Below are 18,158 nucleotides of genomic sequence, written 5' to 3' on the forward strand. Positions count from 1 at the left end.
TATTCAACCATAATCTAAACAACTTTTTATCAATATCATTTTTGCAAACTAACTTTTCTGAATTCTAATCCAAATACAATTCAGTTTATCCAATTTAGTTTTTGCCCAACTTTACTTTTTCATAAACCAAATTAACAATAAGCTATTTTTCTAATTGTTAATTCAAACGGACCCTTAGCTTCCAACGTTAGGTTGGATTGCCTTCTCTTTACTTTTTTTCCTCTTTCCTTTTCTATCCTTATAATTTTTGTCCTCATTCTCAACTTTTATAGTTTCCTTGTCATAACTTTCGTCTTAGATTCTCATATTTTAATATGTGCATTTTTTTATTTATTTCATTTACTTTTTTTTTTGTTTTGCTAAAGCATAGGTATTCTTCTATTGGAGGCAATTTTATTCAAGGTACTGTCAGACATTAAATGTGGGCACCTCTTCCAACAGAGATTTGAACCTTGATTCACCACATTGTGGGAAACTAACCCTTTCTGCTAGACCCAATTCCCGTTAGTATTTATTTATTTCATTTATAATCACACTATTTTATTTTATTATGTTTTTGTAAAAAAAAAAAAAGACCAGCCTAAATAATGTTATAATGAGGACAAGTATGGATCACGGACCTTTAGGGCCTGTTTGGTTTGAGGGGAGGGAAGGGGAGGGAGGGGTAGGGAAGGGGAGGGGAGGTTTCATCCTCACCTTGTTTGGTTTGATTAAAAAGGAGGGGAGGGAAGGGTATTTAATGATCCCTTGTTTGGTTCAAGGAGGGGAGGGGAGGGATAGTAATAATCAATTTACCATTTTACCCTTACATATTAGTTTATGTTTTTTATTGATATATTATATAAATTAATTTACATCTTAATTTAAATTATATAATTTAATCAAAATTCATTCTTATCATGTTAATATGTGTATTAAAAAATTGGTATAGTAATTTTTCATTCTAATTAATATAATAATATATTTAAAATAATCAAATTAACAAATTTTATATGCTCTAAGAAAAATGAAATTTTATTTTCTTTAGGCTATCTTTTTTTCCAGCTTTAAAATATATTTAATAAATAATATATTTATAAAAAACAATTAATTTTATAATATTATAATTTTTTATTTAAATAATTTTTATTTTTAAATAATTTTTATAATATATTTTTAATTATAATAATGTATATATTTTTTATTTTTTTTACTTAGGATAATATATTTTTTATTTGAAATAAATATTATAATAATATATTTTATGGGTAGAAGTGGAATATTAAAAAAACCATAAGAGCATAATGGTCCAAAATTTTGGCTTCCCTCCAAAAACCCCCAATTTGGAGGGGAGTCAAAATGGGGGGAGGGAGGGGAGGGAAGGGGACATTTTAGCTCCCCTCCCCTCCAAAATTTTTAACCAAATGAGGAGAGGGGCTCATTTCCCCTCCCCTCCAACCAAACACACCCTTAAACTTTTACCCGTCATAGTCTCATTAGTCTTTGAGTGTGTTTGGATCACCATTTTGTGCCTGTTCGGGTCAGCGTTTGCTGGCCTTAATTTTAACACAAGCCTGATTGAAAATTAATCCAATATGTGGGAAGGCTTATGACACATGGGGTTTATTGAAAATAAGCTAGAGCTTCCTTTTAAAGTCTGAGGAGCTTAATTCAGGACGGTTATGCAACTGAGGTCGCCGAAGATGCCAAGCCCAGCCACTGAAGATGCCATACCTTACGCTTCCCATTCAGCTACTGAAGTTGATTGGCAACTCCATCCACCACCACCATTGCTGCTGACTCCATTTATCGTGGGTGAGCGCAACATCATCTGCGAAACCGTAGTCAGGTTCCACAAATCTGTGTAAAGATAACTAAAATCTCAGGGGTTGAAGATGATCATGGTGATGTGGTTAGGAATATGGAAATAAGGGAGGCGATTACGAGAGAGAAAACCATATGTCTGATACGCAAGGAGGAGTTCAAATTAGGAGGAGATGCAGACAAATTACCTTGCGACCATTTCTTTTGCTTTGCATTTATCCATGTTTGGCTCAACTTTGACCAAAACGATACTTGCCCTGTTTGTCGTCGTGCTTGCTTTCTCGGAATTTCTGATCACCTGGAATCGCAGTCCCACCCCCACCTACAGTTCTTGATAGTTCCTCAGAATATTTCTTCTTCCCTCCTGTGCCCATTCTTACCGAGTTGCATCTTGTTTCACTTTATATTTAAAATATTTTTTTTAAAATTTTAAAATTTAATTTATTTATTAAATTTCATTTCTTCATATTAAATTAATTTAAATTTAAATTCATTGTATTATGTTAAATTATTTTTAAATTATATTTTATTATTTATTAAAACTCATACCTATTTTGATAATTTTAAAAATAAACTTACTTTTACTTTGTCATAATCTAAATAATTTTTTACTAATATTATTTTTACAAATTAATTTTTTAAAATTTTAATATAAATATAATTCAACTTATTCAATTGAATTTTACCTAATTTTACTTTTTTAAAAATTAAATTAGAAATAAATTATTTTTTCTATCGCCAATTCAAACATTATTCGGATCAACTTTCATTTTCATTTGGCTTTTGAAGAAAAGGCTCACTACCGGAGAAGCCAATTGTTTAGCTTCCAACGTTAGGTTGCATCTCCTTCACCTGCTCTTTTGTTCTTTCCTTTTCTGCCCTCACAGTTTTTGTCCTCATTCTTAACTTTGTTGCTACCTTGTCAATTGTCATAACTTTCGTCTCCATTCTCATATTTTAATATTTACATTTTTATTTATTTCATTTATAATCACTCTGTTTATTTTATTATGTTATTTATTTTATATAGTTTTAAGAAAATAATTATTACTTTTTACTAATAAAAATTATTTATTTTATGATTTTCCCTTAAGTAAAAACAATTAATTAAGGTTTTTATTTATTTAAAATTTTTTAATAATAAATTAATTTTTTTATTTTTGCAATTTAAATTTTAATTTTTTTGCCAACATTTTTTATAATGTGATTTCTATTTTAAATTGTAATGTGATTTTGTTTAGATTAACTTTTATAAAGAACTCAATTTTAAAAGTTAAAACTTATTTGGATGATTGGTAAAAAAATAAGTTTAGATTTAAAATAACTTAAAAATATATAAGTTTTACAATATATATAATTTGATAATTTTATAAAAAATATTAAAATTTAAATAACGTCATAACAAAGTAATATACTACCTCCGATTCTTAATATAAGACCTTATTTGACTTTTATTTTGGTCCTAAATATAAGACCCCAATCCACTTTGTCTCCCATATTTACATATTTTTTTTCTAAAGTAACCCTTCTAACAATGATAGTTCTAGTCAATATACTTGATTAGCAAAGATATTTTAGAGAAGACAACACCTATTTAGGACAAATAACTAACTCAACTTACTTCTTTAACCTCCTCAAATTAGTCAACTGGCTCTTATAATTAGGATCGGACGTAGTATTAGTTATTTATTGCTATTCATTACATCATTTATTTTTGGAATTTCTTCGTACGCGTTAATTTCAATTTTGCCATTTCACTCCGCCAAAAGCTAAACAAATTTCCCTCGCGCTCGGCAGGTTGGTGACCAAGAAAAGACCAGAGAAAATGACGGGAAGTGAAGAAAAGAGTGAGAAAATGGTCAGGCAGAAGAGAGACAGAAGCCTACTCGCCTTCACCGGAGCTGCAGCTGTACTTGCAATTGCCGTCAACCTTGCCATCACCGCCATCAAGCATCATAAGGAGAAAAATCGAAGGAAAAAAGGTCCAATTATCTCTTACTTTCTTATCTTGGAGTTAACTTAAGCCGTCTGGCTTGTTTTGCTTCAGTGATCTAATTTTATATATAATTTTTGGTTTAGTTATAGTTTAAATGAATATCTATTTGTTTCTGAAATCGCTTTCGTAACGTTGTAGATCTTCCGGGTTCCAATGTGCGTATTAACCTATCAAAATCTGAGATTCTTAAGTTGGCTGACCAAATCATTGCTAAGTCAAAAGAGGTCCATGATGCTGTTGCCTCAGTCCCCCTTGACAAGGTACTCTTAATTGTTGTACTAGCTCAGCTTAACATGAGAATTAGTTAACTAATTTAATTTGAGAAGATTAAGAAAACTAGTTAAGTTAGTTATTTGTAGTAACTAGGTATTGTTTTTCCTAAAATATCCTTGATTATTAAGTAAATTGGTTAGAACTATTTTGGGGAAAAAATAGATAAATATAAGAGATAAAGTGGATTGGGTCTTATAATTAGGATCAAAATAAAAGCCAAATGAGCTCTTATATTAAACACGGGAAGTAGTATTTCTTAATCTTTTTTGATGCTATTCATGAGGGAGCTTCTTCATGCACTGTTGGTGTATTTAACGGCATTTTATTTGTGGCATATTCTTGCTGAGAACTTTTAAGGATATAATCCTCTGTTCAACTTTCTTGTATGTGTATGCGTCTGTTCCTAATTATTTTCCCTCTATCTTGCTTCCATTGGTAAATTCATAACTGTTGTCATTTCTGTTTGTTGATATTAACTTTACTCCCCCCTTTTTATTTTAGTCGTCACCGTAAATTGTTTTCTTAGGCTTGCTTGACTTAATTGAGTGGCCAAAAACCGCAGGCTACATACATGAACGTCATATCACCTCTAGCAGAACTTGAAGCACAGCAATTCCCGTTGATACAATCTTGTGTTTTTCCAAAGCTGGTATCTTCTGTGGAGGATGTACGCAAAGCTAGTGCAGAAGCAGAAAGAAAAATAGATGCTCATCTTAACTTGTGCAGGTTTGGTTGATTAGTTTATGGGAATATGTGGTGGTTACGTTTAACTGTAATCTACAAAGTGAAGAAAAACCAAAATGCTATAATAGCTTTCCCTACTATGCTTATTTTTCTACCAGAAGCAAAAGAAAGGAAAACTTACGGTTTTTTAAGTTTTTGGTTTTCCGTGACTTATTCAATATGTGTCATTACAAGATATTAAAGATTTAACTTTCTCTTCAATAGAATGATTATAGAACTAAATATATTAGTGTTCCATGAAATCGGATCAGCAAACGTGAAGATGTATATCTTGCTGTCAAGGCATTTGCAGCAAGGGGGGAGTGGATGAGTGCTGAAGCCAAATGCTTTGTTCAAACTCTGGTAAGACAATTTCTATTTGTAATTATAGTATAATATTTTTAGGAGATTTTGTTGAGAAAATAAACATTTTTGTCCTACCTAATTACGTTTTGGTAAACTCAATTTTATATATCAAAATGTTATCCATGTGAAAGACAAAATCCAGATCTTGATTCTTGCCTAATCAGTGACAGGTGAGAGACTTTGAGCGAAATGGATTGAACCTCACTGCAACCAAGAGAGAAGAGTTACTGCGTTTAAGAGCTCAGATTGATGAATTAAGCTTAAGATATGTCCAAAATCTTAGCGACGATAGCAGTTTTCTTCTCTTCAATGAGTCAGAGTTAGCTGGATCGCCTCCAGAGTTTCTCAAGGTTTAGTATGATTTTTCTTCCCTTTAGTTTTATTTCTGACAAAACTTTTAGTGACTTTAGAAATTTAGATGGTATGTCTCCAAAATTAACTTTTTCTCCATTGTGATCCTTAGAACAAGTAAAATACTAAGTGAGTGCTTACATATAATGGACGTTTTATTGAGTTAGACATATAATGGATGTTTCATTGAAATTCTCTCCTTTGAATGGAAGAAAAATATATTGTCAATGAAATTTTTTCTCCTAAAAATTTCAAGCAAAATTGAATTTCTGAGAAAATTTTGAATCTTTGTGATTATAGTAAACCATCCAGGGCATCTTTGTTAGTTCACAATTGAACAGATCCCTCTCAGCTTCCTGGACACGAAATATTTTGAACCTTTGTGATTATAGTAAACTATCTGGGAAATCCTTATTAATTCACAGTTAACCAGATCCCTCTCAGCTTCCTGGACGTAAATGATTTAATTGGTCGGGAAGATAAGCTTTATATGATTTTTTTTTTTTTTTAAATTCAACTCTGCTCAAAAAGAGCTATTAATATGAGCACTCCTCACTACTCTGGTTCTGAGTTTCCTTGAGAAAAAGAACATTTCTGTCTTGAAGAATTATAGTTTTAAAACTTGGAATAAACTGATTCCATCACAGGCTTTAGATAAATCTGAAGACGGAAAAGTGAAGATCTCTTTGAGAAGTCATCATGTTGCAGCTGTACTTGAACTTTGCAAGGTATCGCATTTGAAGTATTGATAAGTGATTGCATGTTGCTTTGTCAACTGAGTGCTATATTATCGCAGGGCACTATATTGATTTTTGTATCCCCTTATACTACAAGGCATCTGAGGTTCACGAACCATATCTATTATAAATCGATATTTTCGTTTTCATAGTGGTTTGCCATTTGGAATAGGTCAAGTGTCTCATACAGTTGTAAGAAGGACAGTCTGCCTGGAAGTAGATGCGAAGTACTGAATATTATTTCGAGCTTGATTTTGCCAAAAGAGTTGTTTATAATCGATTGTAATTTTATAAATACTTTACTAGATGATTATCATTCTTAAACTCTTGGTTAGACCAAGATGAAACCTACAACTAATTCTGTTGAAAAATGTGAGTTATCAAACAGTATGCGCCCACAGTAATGAAGGGATTGACTAAGAGTAATCATATTGTCACTGTAGATTCTGAATTTATTTCATGTGCGCAAGCAGAAATATTAATTTTTTCTGTATAGCATCTATTAGGTCTATTGTTTGTCATGGTGGTGGGTACATCTTTCTTGTATATCACCATTTATGTTGAGAACTTCTACTCACATGATCTCTAATATTTCCTTGAGTTTGTGAAGGTAGGAACTACAAGGCGGATGGTAGCTAGAGCATACGGGAAGAGATCTGGAGAAGTCAATCTTTCACTTTTGGAAAATCTGGTAATTTTTGTAAATGGAATCAATCACTACTAGGACTTCAATTTCTAATATCAATGATGAGCCAATTGTGAGCCATGAACATTGAAGTTATTGGTTATTTGACCCAAAATTGGCTTTTCTAGTGGGTAATTGAATTATAAGCGACTTTTTGTTATTGAAATTGTACTTAGACTGCTAATAGGAATTTGGAAATAGAAGTAAAAAACCATAAACCAAAAGCTAGCTTCGTTGCAAGTTAATGATTTGTGAGCAACTTTATGAGTTGGGTAATGTTACGAAGTACTAAAATACCAGAAACTGCCTTTTTAGCGGGTCATTGAACATTGATATATGTACGTGACTAACTGAAATTTAGAGGTGTTGAAGGAAACCAAAGAAAATGTTTCTGTGCTTTCTCCCTTTATCATTCAAGGCAGAATCTGTTGATACGAATGGGAGAGATTTGTGTTATGGTTGACTACAATCCAGTAATTCAACACCCAATCTAATCCCAATAAAATAAGAAGTTAGAGACATCCTAATCCTCTCCCACCTCTTTGGCAGACAAGGTAGGATAATATTTATTTAAAACAACTTAATTAGTCTTCAAATAATAACATTCTCTAATGCTCCTTGACGAATTCTCCAGGTGATTGTATAATTCTATATATGCTCTAATTCAAAGAACTCATTTGTGATTCGTAGAAAATTGAATTTTTTGGACAAAATTTAAAAATATGAATTGTGAACTTTGTAGAACAGTTGTTTTGATTAAATTTTGAATTGCATATCGTATTCACATGAGCATATTTAGGCATTGAGTTTATATGATCCTTGATTATGTATTTGTTGCTGTGTTGTTTCTTGAATTTTCATTATGATACATGTTATAAACTTGTTAATGCATATTCCATTGGTATGATTCAGGTGGAACAACGACATAAATATGCCCGGTTACTTGGGTATTCAAACTATGCTGAATATGTTGTTGATATTAGGATGGCGAGGACACCTACAAAGGTTTGTATGGTTCTACTAGACATGTTGTAATGTGATTATAATTAGAGGTCTATGAACTGGGTTTCTGTTGGAAAATGCTTTTCTAATTAAAGTCAAAATAATTTTTCATTGGATTCTCATGACAAGTAACTATATGGTAACTTGTATTGCATTTCATTTCGGGATGCCTGGTCAGTGGAAGAGGAAAGGAGAAAGAGTGATATGGATATGTGGAGACCGTGATGTGAACCGTTTGTCTTTCTAGTCTGGTTTAGCTTTTGTCTTCAGTTTATCTGTGTTTACATTTTAAATTTGGTGGTAAACGTTAAGTCAAAAATGCATCTATTGAACATTAAGTCAGTCCAAAACATTTCTTGCTCTTATTTCTGCTATCTTTCTTCTATTTCATTTCTGCCTACTGCGTGGTGTGCTCATCAGATGAACAACTAACAGCATATGCAGTTATGTTGAATTGGAATGCTTCATCTGGTCCTATTTATTAGGCATTTTAGCTGAATCACACAGATTAAGAAAGGTGGTTAAAATTGGTTAAGAGTCTTGATTTCTTCAAAAATTACTATAATATTCCCAAATTACCCGTAATTAAAACTATTGACTTCCATTTTTGAACCTTAAAGTCAAACATGCCCCTAAATGAATCAATTAGATATGTGGGCATTTTTGGAAATAATTCATAAATGCTTCACCGAATTTTATAAAGCATCTTATATTAATGACCAAGCGAAACTCCTAAAAGATATATTGAGGGCCGGAGGAAGTATAATAAATATTCATGATCATTGATAAAGTCATATTTCTTTACAGGGTAAAAATGTATAAAAAAGCCTATTTTCATCAATGCATGTTCAGTACAGGCTTGTTTGTGTTGGGCGTGCTCTGAGGAAAATGTGATAGGAATTGAAGGCATTGTCTTCTTCCTGTGATCCTATATTTTCTTCCCTTCACTTCTTGCATGAGGCTTTTTGTTTGATGCGGACCTATTCTAAATTTTATCCAGGTGTTTGAGTTCCTAGAAGAGATATCATCCAGTTTAGATGACTTGGCCATGAAGGAACTTGATTTGTTGAAAAATATGAAGGTTTGTACATTTTTTAAAGCATTTTCTGTACTTTTATTCCTTCTGATTACAATTTGTTGTGTTTTCAGAAGAAAGAAGAAGGAGAGCTTCCATTTGGAATTGAGGATTTACCGTATTACATAAAACGAGTTGAAGAGCAGAATTATAGTCTGGATTTCATCGAGCTCAAACAATACTTTCCAATTAGTTTAGTTCTATCTGGGATCTTCAAAATTCTCCAAGATATATTTGGTATTGTTATATCTGACTATCTATTAGCCTTCTTGTATTTCGTTGCCCTGACCACCAGATATTCAATTTATTAACCTTTTTTTTTTGGGGGTTTGTTATAATGCATGCTGATTCTCTTTCTTGTTATGTCTCATTTTTTTTCACCAAACACACAGGTTTAAGGTTTGAGGAAATTGTTGGTGCTGAGGTTTGGCATTCTGATGTTCGTGTTTTCTCAGTACTTGATTTAGGTTCTGGTGAATTATTGGGTTATTGCTACCTTGATTTGTACGCAAGGTTTATTCCCTATTACCTGATATTTCAGAGTTTCAGTAAATTATGTTTGCTAGAAAGTTGGAAAAGTGATTTAATTTTTTTTTTTTAAACTATAACAGGGAAGGTAAATATGGCCATACTTGTGTGGTGGCTCTTCAAAACAATGCCTCAACAATCAGTCAGGCGCGGCAGGTTAATTTTTGCTTAACATTTGATTTCCTAACTTTCTGATTCAAAGCAATAGGTTCGATGTTAGAGTTCTCTATTTTCTCCCCTCTAAACGTTGTCTCATGGTAATGATTATTTACATGCCATATTTCTATCACTGCTTTTACAGATTTACTTGTGTTGAACATTGCAATCAGGAACTGAAGCAAGGATCTGTTGCTATAATGTCAATTAACAAATACAATAGTCACATGTCTTGTTCTAAAAGAAAAGTAGAACTTCTAATTGAGAAATTTCCTGCATAAATAATTTCATGCATGGATGATTATGATTCGTGTGATGTATTTATGGTCTGTTATTTTGTTTTTAACTTGTAACTACACTAACATGCATCTCATGCAAATTTGTTGAATGTACAGGTTAGGTTTGCATTTAATTATTTATTTTCCTAAACACTGAATCTTGACAATTACATGGATAAAAATATATCCCTCCATCATGTTTTCCTGTATGTAGGTTCCAGTTGCATTATTGATCTCTCAGTGTCAAAGGGATGCTGGCAGTAATTCTGGATTATTGCGATTTTCTGAAGTGGTTGGTCTTCTCCATGAGTTTGGGCACGTGGTATGTTGCTGTCGTCTTAAATGGTTCCCTAATCTGAGTTATTGAATTTATTATGGTTATCATTGTTGTCATTATGATTAATTTTTCTGGGGAAAAAGGGAAGAAAATTAAAAATTGCTGAATGAGAGACATCCTGCTCTGGGGAACTTTAACAATTTCCTTATTGTTGTGGCAACTCAAGTTACAAAAGGGAAGGGTAGATTGGTGTTTATTACTCCAGTAAATGCTTTATCAATGATATCTTTCTTATCTAACTGTTTCTTTTTGCCTATTACAGAAAGCATTTTTTATTTAGTTGTTACGCCTTTATCTATCTGTCAGTTAGTTAGGCCTTTATTATTAATTTTCCTGACCTTGTATTATATTCAAGAAAAATTGGTTTTCATTGGATGTTGATCGTTGACCACTGCTCTTCAACCCTATTTTTACTCAAACTGTTCAGCTTTCAATTAATAAGAATCAGAGCATTATTAAATTTTTACTATTCATTGATTGTACTTCCATTTATATTTGTTTGTGCACATTATATTTTTCTTATGGAATCTTTTCAAATTAAACTGCTAGGTTCAACAAATCTGCAATCGCGCATCATTTTCTAGACTTTCTGGGCTGCGTGTTGATCCTGACTTTGTGGAAATCCCTGCTCAGGTGCTAGAAAATTGGTAATCAATCACTCAATCAATATTTCTTCAATGGTTTAAAAATAAAAGGACTTCACCGGTCTTTTTTTTGAACCCAAGTTCATTCTTCATGCTTGTGAAAAACTGCAGGTGTTATGAAAGCTCTTCTTTGAAATTGATAAGTGGATTCTATCAGGTGGGTTTTGCTGTCCGTTCACTGCATGATTTAAGTCTTTAATGATTTTGGTCCCCTCCACCTGAAACGAGTGATGATTATTGCTGATATTTTAGAGTCGTACCATTCTCACTGTGCAGTGTGTCTGATTTATCTGGGGCCAGCTGCACCAGAAATCGTGTCTCCAACACTGCATTCTTAATTGCATGACCCTGAAACAGTTTGGAACTGCCATTAATCATCTGAAATGGGTCTAATAAATACTACTTTTGATCACGCTATGCACTTATTACTTGTTGCATTGATTTAATGAGTTGCGGGCATTACAAAAACTATCATTAATCATCTGAAATGGGTCTAATAAATACTTCTTTTGATCGCGCTCTAGGCTTGTTAATTGTTACATTGATTTAATGAGCTGCAGGACATTACAAAGCCCTTACAGGAAGACGTATGTAAATCAATTAAAAGATGGAGGAATTCTTTTTCTGCACTCAAACTAAAGCAAGAGATTCTTTACTGTATGTTATATCATTTTACATCATGGAATTAAACTTCATATTTGGTATCACTATGTTATGTATTTAGTTGTGTAATTGATAATTAGTGTTTTTATTGAATATCTTGAAATCTGCTTAGAAGTAAAAATTGATTGGAAATGTATCGTTGATTTTAAATGTTAGTTCCCTTGTCTCTGTTGTGGCATTTTTCATAATAAAATGTGATTGAATCGCTTTTATCTATTGGGATGTGACTTGTTCATTTTTTGTAAATTCGATTCACACTGTTCAAAATTCCAAGGACGAGTATTTTGGATACCTATGAGCCTCTATTGCATGCTAGAGTCTGAATGTTCTAGTCGTAAGAATGTGAAACAGTATTCTGCTGTATGTCATACAAAGCACGTAGTAATTTTCATGGTTATTATACTGGGCAAATTTTCATTGTTCGGCCCATGTAATTTTTATTCAAGGTTTTACAATTTTTGTTAGGTGTCAGATGCTTACTATTTTCTCCATTATTTTTTCTTTTGAGTAGGAATTGAACTTGGTGTTGTTTGTTGATGGAGAGAATCTGTCAATAGTACTTCCAATTTGACACATGATTTTTTGCTAACAGGTCTTTTTGATCAAATCATACATTCTGCTGATAATGTAGACATTCTAGAGTTGTTCAAGCATCTTCACCCTAAGGTACATAAATTTACGGTATACGACATTGAGTTCATACTGTGGAATGGAAAAAAAAAATGGAAGAAAGATGTGTACAATTTTCATTTCCCAGGTGATGTTAGGCTTGCCGATGTTAGAAGGAACCAATCCAGCTTCATGTTTTCCTTCCAGTGTCATAGGCTATGAGGCTGCTTGCTACAGTCGTATTTGGAGCCAGGTACGAGTAACTCACTGCTTCATCAAAGACCATAGTCACATATCTCAACATTTTAAAACTTCATGATGAAATGTCCAGGCTTTTGCTGCTGATATATTTGCCTCAAAATTTGGCAATGATGTTTCAAATTCAAACCATCACGTTGGCATGCAATTCAGGAACAAGGTACATAATGTTATGGCATTTTCCCGAAGAGCTATATTGATTATTTGTTACTAGCGTTAAAATTGTCATACAGCTTTGTATGGGTTACCTAATGAAATTCTCGCGTATCGGTGAAGGTTTTTATTTGCTTATTTGATTAAACCATATCGGCAGGTATTGGCCCCAGGGGGATCAAAGGATCCCATTGAAGTTTTATCGGCCTTTCTGGGAAGAGAACCGTCAATTCAGGCTTATATCAATAGCAGAGCCAACTGTACTTTGTAGGGAATTTGAGAGTATCGTCTGTCGGCTCATTACCTTACACCCTGGTTTTATTTATTGGCCTATAAATTTGTCCATTTATTGAGCTTCGTTGATAAAGATAAGATGTTATGATAATTGTGCAGTTAAATTTATATGCTTGGGTTAATTATGCAGTTTTTTTTTTTTTTTTACTTTTTTTCCCAGAAGCACCCAAATACCAGCTGACCCAATAAAAATTTATCAAAGTAAATAAGTCCGTAGCTAGCTTTTATCACTTTAAACATCCACTCAAGCTCCAGTTTTTTTGGAGATTTATTACTTCCCAGGCGAAAAGTGTAAATACTCTAGGTACTTGTCTTCTTTTCTTTTCATTTTTTTTAAAGTTGTTTGTGCCGTTGGATTGTCATTGTTTGAAACTTGATTTGGGCGTGGATGACCTGTTAAATCCTATGTTTATTAGATTCCCCCTGACAGGTTAGAGGGAGAGGGAGAGAGAAAGAGAAAGTGTATATATATAGAGAGAGAGTCGTGGAGAGAAAAAGTGTTGTGGTGAGATGATTTGGGGCATATTTTTAGATGCGGTGCCTCTGGCAGCAGAGGAGCACGTGTGCACAACCATTAGCTAAATGCTAATGTTTTTCATTCTTGGTCATCTACCTTTATACATTCCCTCCTGCATGTGAGCTGGATTATTCTATATAACATGATACTCTTTCCTAGGTATATGCGCTAGGCTTGTAGAGGAATCATGGGTTTGCGAACCTCAGATTTATTTGTATTTGTTCCTGTTTCATTTATTTGTTTGTTTAATGTTGGCCTATGATGCTTTCCCCCCCCCTCTTTTTCAGTACAGCCTTCCTTTTTGTCTTAACATTTACTTATTTTATTTTAACTAAATGTGAATGCTGTAGTGTAAGTTTAAATTGAGCTATACTTATGAATAAATAGTTTATTTTTTGAAAACAAATTTTCTAATTGCATATAGATACGAACATGTAGCTTTTTCTTGTTGGTTGGTGGGTTTTTTTTTTCCTCTCTCTTTTGTGAAATCGATCGATCCATTGGGCGGACAATGATGATTGCTTCAAATTATGCCATGTCAAGGAAAGCCTAATTCTCCGTAGTCTTTCGAGCTAAAAAATGCATAATCTTCCCCCATTTTTTTAAAGAAAAATAATTTTTGACCTCAAAGAAAAGTCTCCTTTTGCTTACCAATTTATTATTTTCCAGTCAAATTCCCCTCTCCCTAAATTTACACAATGGTGTACATGTATATGCATGTCCTTCTTCCGGTCTTGATTATATGAAATCTTAGAAATTTAACTAATATCTTACTTTTTTAAAAAAACTTAATATATTTTTTTAACCGGCTAATTAATATCTAGAAAATACTTTATAGTAGGGATAGCAGTAGCATAATATGCTCATTCCTTTGGGAAATGTAGTTAGAATTTAAATTTATTTTACATTTCATTAGCTTTACCGTACAACGCTCATGTTTTCAAACGGCAAGGCCCCAGTAATAAAATTTGAACTGTTAATATTTGCTGGGAATTTAAATGTTCCCAAAATTAGTTTTTATTTTTTTTACCAGAAGAATAAAAATGACAATCTTCTTTTGTGTTTACTCGATTCTACTTTTGTCTTCCTTCAGTTTCACCAACCAAAAATTGAAACCAAAAAGGATGCCAAAGCCAAATCCAAATCCAAAACATGCATAAAAATACACGATTTATTGTGAATTTTCCGTGGCGAGCTTAAAATATTGACAGTTTTACACTCCGTTTTCCCTGTGCTTTTGCTAACCACAAAAGCTATTCTTCCAGGGCCTTCAATCTCAATCCGAGCCGAAGTTCCTTTCATTGACGTTCAGAACGCGTGATTTTGATGTGACCGACGACAGTGTCGTCTTGAATTGTGTCCTGGCCAATTGATGTTTTCTGGGGCATTTCTCGCTCGTTTCGTCGCTGTTTTCTTCAGCTTTGACCATCGAGTGGCGACCAAACGGATCCCAAAGAAAGAGAAGAATGGTTGAATTTGAATCAGAGGAAATGTTTTAATGCGTGCTGGTAATGAATATCTTTCCGGGTCAACAAACAACGACGAGGAAGATTAAGCCGTGTTTGCTCTATGTATATACGACCCTATAATTACTTCTTCTTCTTCGCTTTTTTTTCTTTTTTTCCTGTTGCGTTATTCTGAGTTATCTGGATGCTTGCATTTGCATGTGCTTTTTCCGGGTTCGCCTCTTTATTTTATTATTTAGTAATTTATTTTTTGCTGGGATATATTTTATTCTCTGCAGATTGTTCGAAAAATTATCTTTTGTTTTTCAGGAAACAGAAGGACAGAAAGGGGAATCAGCGGAACATTCTTCGTATTTCTCTCTCGTCTCAAGTCGAAGAAACGGAGGACTGTGGTTGAAATTCTGAATTTTGAATAGCACCGTGAAGATTATTGCTCCTGATCGTTGCCGTGTTTCTGAATCTAGTCCGAAGGTTTGGTCTTCTCTGACCAATTATCTCGTCAACTCGTTTTGTAAGCTGTACTTATCGATGAGTTTCAGTGAATGAGATAAATACTTGAGGACTAGGTTTTGATCCATGGTTAGAGAAGTGGGTTTCCTTCTGCTTCCCAGATGAACAGGGGATTTCATGCGGCCATCATATGTTTTATCTATTGAGGGACATTCGGGCAAGATGTGTGTGATAAGTTCAGCACATGAACTTGTGTCATTGAGGAAGGTTACATGAATATTGGTTTATTCGGCACAACAGACGAAGACGTGTGGTGCACAAGCCTAAGGGGTTAGTATTTCAGATTTCTGGCAGGTGTTAATTCTATGAATTATGTTCAAACAAATATTCAGTAAGCTTCCTCGAAAGTCGTCTAAATCCACTGAATATCGGGAACAAGGTGGAAGTGGAAGCCCTGCAATTCATTCAAATGCTTCGTCTACCTACAGAAACAATGATCTTGGGAGCAGCAAGTCTGGAAATTCTTCCGTATTGGCAGCCCCTTATTCTGCTTTAAATGCAGGACAGCATCATGGTAACAGAGTTTCCCAGGCTGTGAATGTAAATCTGACAGGGAATTCGGTGCCTCCCTCTTATGAAGCATTACCTGCGTTCAGGGATGTTCCTAATTCTGAGAAGCTGAACTTGTTTATTAAAAAGCTGAAGATGTGCTGTGTTGTGTTTGACTTCACTGACCCAACGAAGCACACCAAAGAAAAGGAAATTAAGCGGCAGACCTTGGTAGAAATGGTAGACTATGTGACTTCTGCCAGTGGTAAGTTCCCAGAAATTGTAATACAAGAAGTTGTAAAAATGGTGTCTGTAAATATATTCAGGACGCTTAGTCCTCAGCCGCGCGAGAACAAGTTTGTTGAAGCCCTAGATGTGGAGGACGAGGAGCCTTCCATGGATCCTGCTTGGCCTCACTTGCAAATTGTGTATGAGCTTTTTCTAAGATTTGTGGCATCACCTGAGCTGGATGCTAAGTTGGCTAAAAGATATATTGATCAGTCCTTCATAGTGAAGCTTTTGGATTTGTTTGACTCTGAAGATCCTAGAGAACGGGAATATTTAAAAATGACTCTGCACCGCATTTACGGGAAATTCATGGCTCATCGCCCTTTCATCAGGAAAGCTATCAATAACATCTTTTATCGTTTTATTTTTGAGACAGAGAAGCATAATGGAATTGCTGAATTTTTGGAAATTCTGGGGAGCATCATCAATGGTTTTGCACTACCATTGAAAGAGGAGCATAAACTGTTTCTTGTTCGTGTACTTATTCCCCTGCACAAACCAAAATGCTTAGCTATGTACCATCAACAATTGTCTTATTGCATTACCCAATTCGTGGAGAAAGATTGCAAGCTTGCTGATACCATTATCCGGGGATTGTTGAAGTACTGGCCAATAACAAATAGTTCAAAAGAAGTGATGTTCCTGAGTGAGTTAGAAGAAGTCTTGGAAGCAACTCAATCTCCAGAATTCCAACGTTGTATGGTGCCATTGTTTCGCCGGATAGCACAGTGTTTGAATAGTTCACATTTCCAGGTATGGTGTTTCAATGTTTTGCTCCTGTTTGTTTCACCTCATCATGATTCTAAGTGGGCATTACAGTTAAGTTTTGATGGGGGTTTACATTAGCGATCTCTGTGATCCTGCAGATTTTATTTCCTATTTTCCTTTGTTTTAAGAAGACCTTTAGGCCTCTAGAATATGAGAGACCTCTTGCATCACTTGATTTCCTACTAATTGTTGTTGCTAACATGAGTGGGTCTGAACAATTCTGGTTATGAGGAAGGCTTATAAAGAGTGAAAGAAGAGTGAGAAAGGTTATGGAAGCAATTTAGAATGGTTTTGGTGGGAGATGGCCGGCATCCCAAGGGCCTAGCATTGTTTTCTTTTCTTTGCTTTAAACCCCTCTTCATTGTACAGGCATTTCTGATATCTAAATTCATTATAAATATATTATTTCTAGCACACACACATACACACAAGTATTTGTTTGGGTTCCAGCACTTTCTAAAACATGGAAATAATTCAAATCTTTGTTTTCTAATTACTTAAGCGTTGGATGTATCTGGTAATCCATCATAGTCTTGTAGGGCATAGAGTGGCATCCCTCAATAGAAAAACATGGACGTCTGAGTTTGAGTCTTTTTATTTTTTTGGTCTTTAAGGTTATCCCTTTCCAATGAGCTAGGGCATCCATCGCCTGGCATAATCAAGTGGATGTCATATGAAGCATAATCTCATGCAAATAATAATTTAGTAGTATACTGGGTTTGTGGGAAATCTTAGCTCTTCAACTTGGATTTGCATGCCTAGCAATGGCCTCTCGGAGAAAAGGAGAGGGTTTTGTGGGTATTGGAGGCGGTTTTTTTATTTTTTTTATTTTATTTTTGGGGGTGTGGTGGTGGATGAACAGTGGTGTATGATTTTTAGTGCATCATCTGATCTTGCTGCAAACTCTTAAACTTTGTTTTAATTTGTCTTCCATATTTCTATTAAGTCCAAATATAAATTGTTCTAATACTCTCTCCTTCCCCTCTGTCGGATAATTTAGCCTTTTCTTCCAATATTTCACTACTTGTTGGTTTGTATTGCTTTCTTTATATTGCTGGAAAGTTTTCCTTGTCTCTGAATATTAAAGTCCATGTCTTGGAGTTCATATCTTGTGCCAGCTTTGCATTATGTGCGAATAAATGAAACTACTGTGAATTGTGATAGTTCTTTCTTGACAAATAGAGCATTT

At 34.0% G+C, this 18,158-nt stretch overlaps 2 protein-coding genes across 3 annotated transcripts; both read left to right on the forward strand.

Annotated features, from left to right (window-relative positions):
* Window positions 1–1,681: 1,681 nt before the first annotated feature.
* LOC114729392 (probable thimet oligopeptidase) lies at window positions 1,682–15,290 on the forward strand. Of its 2 annotated transcripts, XM_028916390.1 has the most exons (23): window positions 1,682–1,823; window positions 3,601–3,785; window positions 3,938–4,059; window positions 4,635–4,798; window positions 5,068–5,158; window positions 5,332–5,511; window positions 6,160–6,240; window positions 6,860–6,940; window positions 7,847–7,939; window positions 8,937–9,017; window positions 9,086–9,248; window positions 9,404–9,524; window positions 9,623–9,695; window positions 10,188–10,295; window positions 10,860–10,957; window positions 11,066–11,111; window positions 11,515–11,611; window positions 12,210–12,283; window positions 12,375–12,479; window positions 12,558–12,644; window positions 12,798–13,132; window positions 14,714–15,019; window positions 15,224–15,290. In XM_028916390.1, the coding sequence occupies exons 2-21, from the start codon at window positions 3,629–3,631 to the stop codon at window positions 12,906–12,908; spliced, it is 2,133 nt and encodes a 710-aa protein (XP_028772223.1). In that variant the 5' UTR covers window positions 1,682–1,823; window positions 3,601–3,628; the 3' UTR covers window positions 12,909–13,132; window positions 14,714–15,019; window positions 15,224–15,290. The 2 variants fall into 2 exon arrangements, with proteins under 2 accessions (XP_028772223.1, XP_028772222.1); XM_028916389.1 differs by lacking the exon at window positions 1,682–1,823 and having other exon boundaries at window positions 3,577–3,785.
* Window positions 15,291–15,572: 282 nt separating this feature from the next.
* LOC114729393 (serine/threonine protein phosphatase 2A 59 kDa regulatory subunit B' eta isoform-like) lies at window positions 15,573–17,062 on the forward strand. The gene has a single exon (XM_028916391.1). The coding sequence runs from the start codon at window positions 15,737–15,739 to the stop codon at window positions 17,045–17,047; it is 1,311 nt and encodes a 436-aa protein (XP_028772224.1). The 5' UTR covers window positions 15,573–15,736; the 3' UTR covers window positions 17,048–17,062.
* The last annotated feature ends 1,096 nt before the right edge of the window (window positions 17,063–18,158 follow it).

The sequence above is a fragment of the Neltuma alba genome, unplaced genomic scaffold (genome assembly GCF_004799145.2).
Source record: "Neltuma alba isolate B1F8T4 unplaced genomic scaffold, ASM479914v2 tig00012630_pilon, whole genome shotgun sequence".
Lineage (NCBI taxonomy): Eukaryota > Viridiplantae > Streptophyta > Magnoliopsida > Fabales > Fabaceae > Neltuma > Neltuma alba.

Bases quoted from the DNA above. Each gene is read 5' to 3' on its own strand.
- LOC114729392 (XM_028916390.1), top strand. From the start codon at position 3,629: ATGACGGGAAGTGAAGAAAAGAGTGAGAAAATGGTCAGGCAGAAGAGA. The intron at 6,941-7,846 runs GTAATTTTTGTA...GGTATGATTCAG, and splicing joins TTTCACTTTTGGAAAATCTG to GTGGAACAACGACATAAATA. The intron at 11,112-11,514 runs GTGGGTTTTGCT...AATGAGCTGCAG, and splicing joins TGATAAGTGGATTCTATCAG to GACATTACAAAGCCCTTACA.
- LOC114729393 (XM_028916391.1), top strand. From the start codon at position 15,737: ATGTTCAAACAAATATTCAGTAAGCTTCCTCGAAAGTCGTCTAAATCC.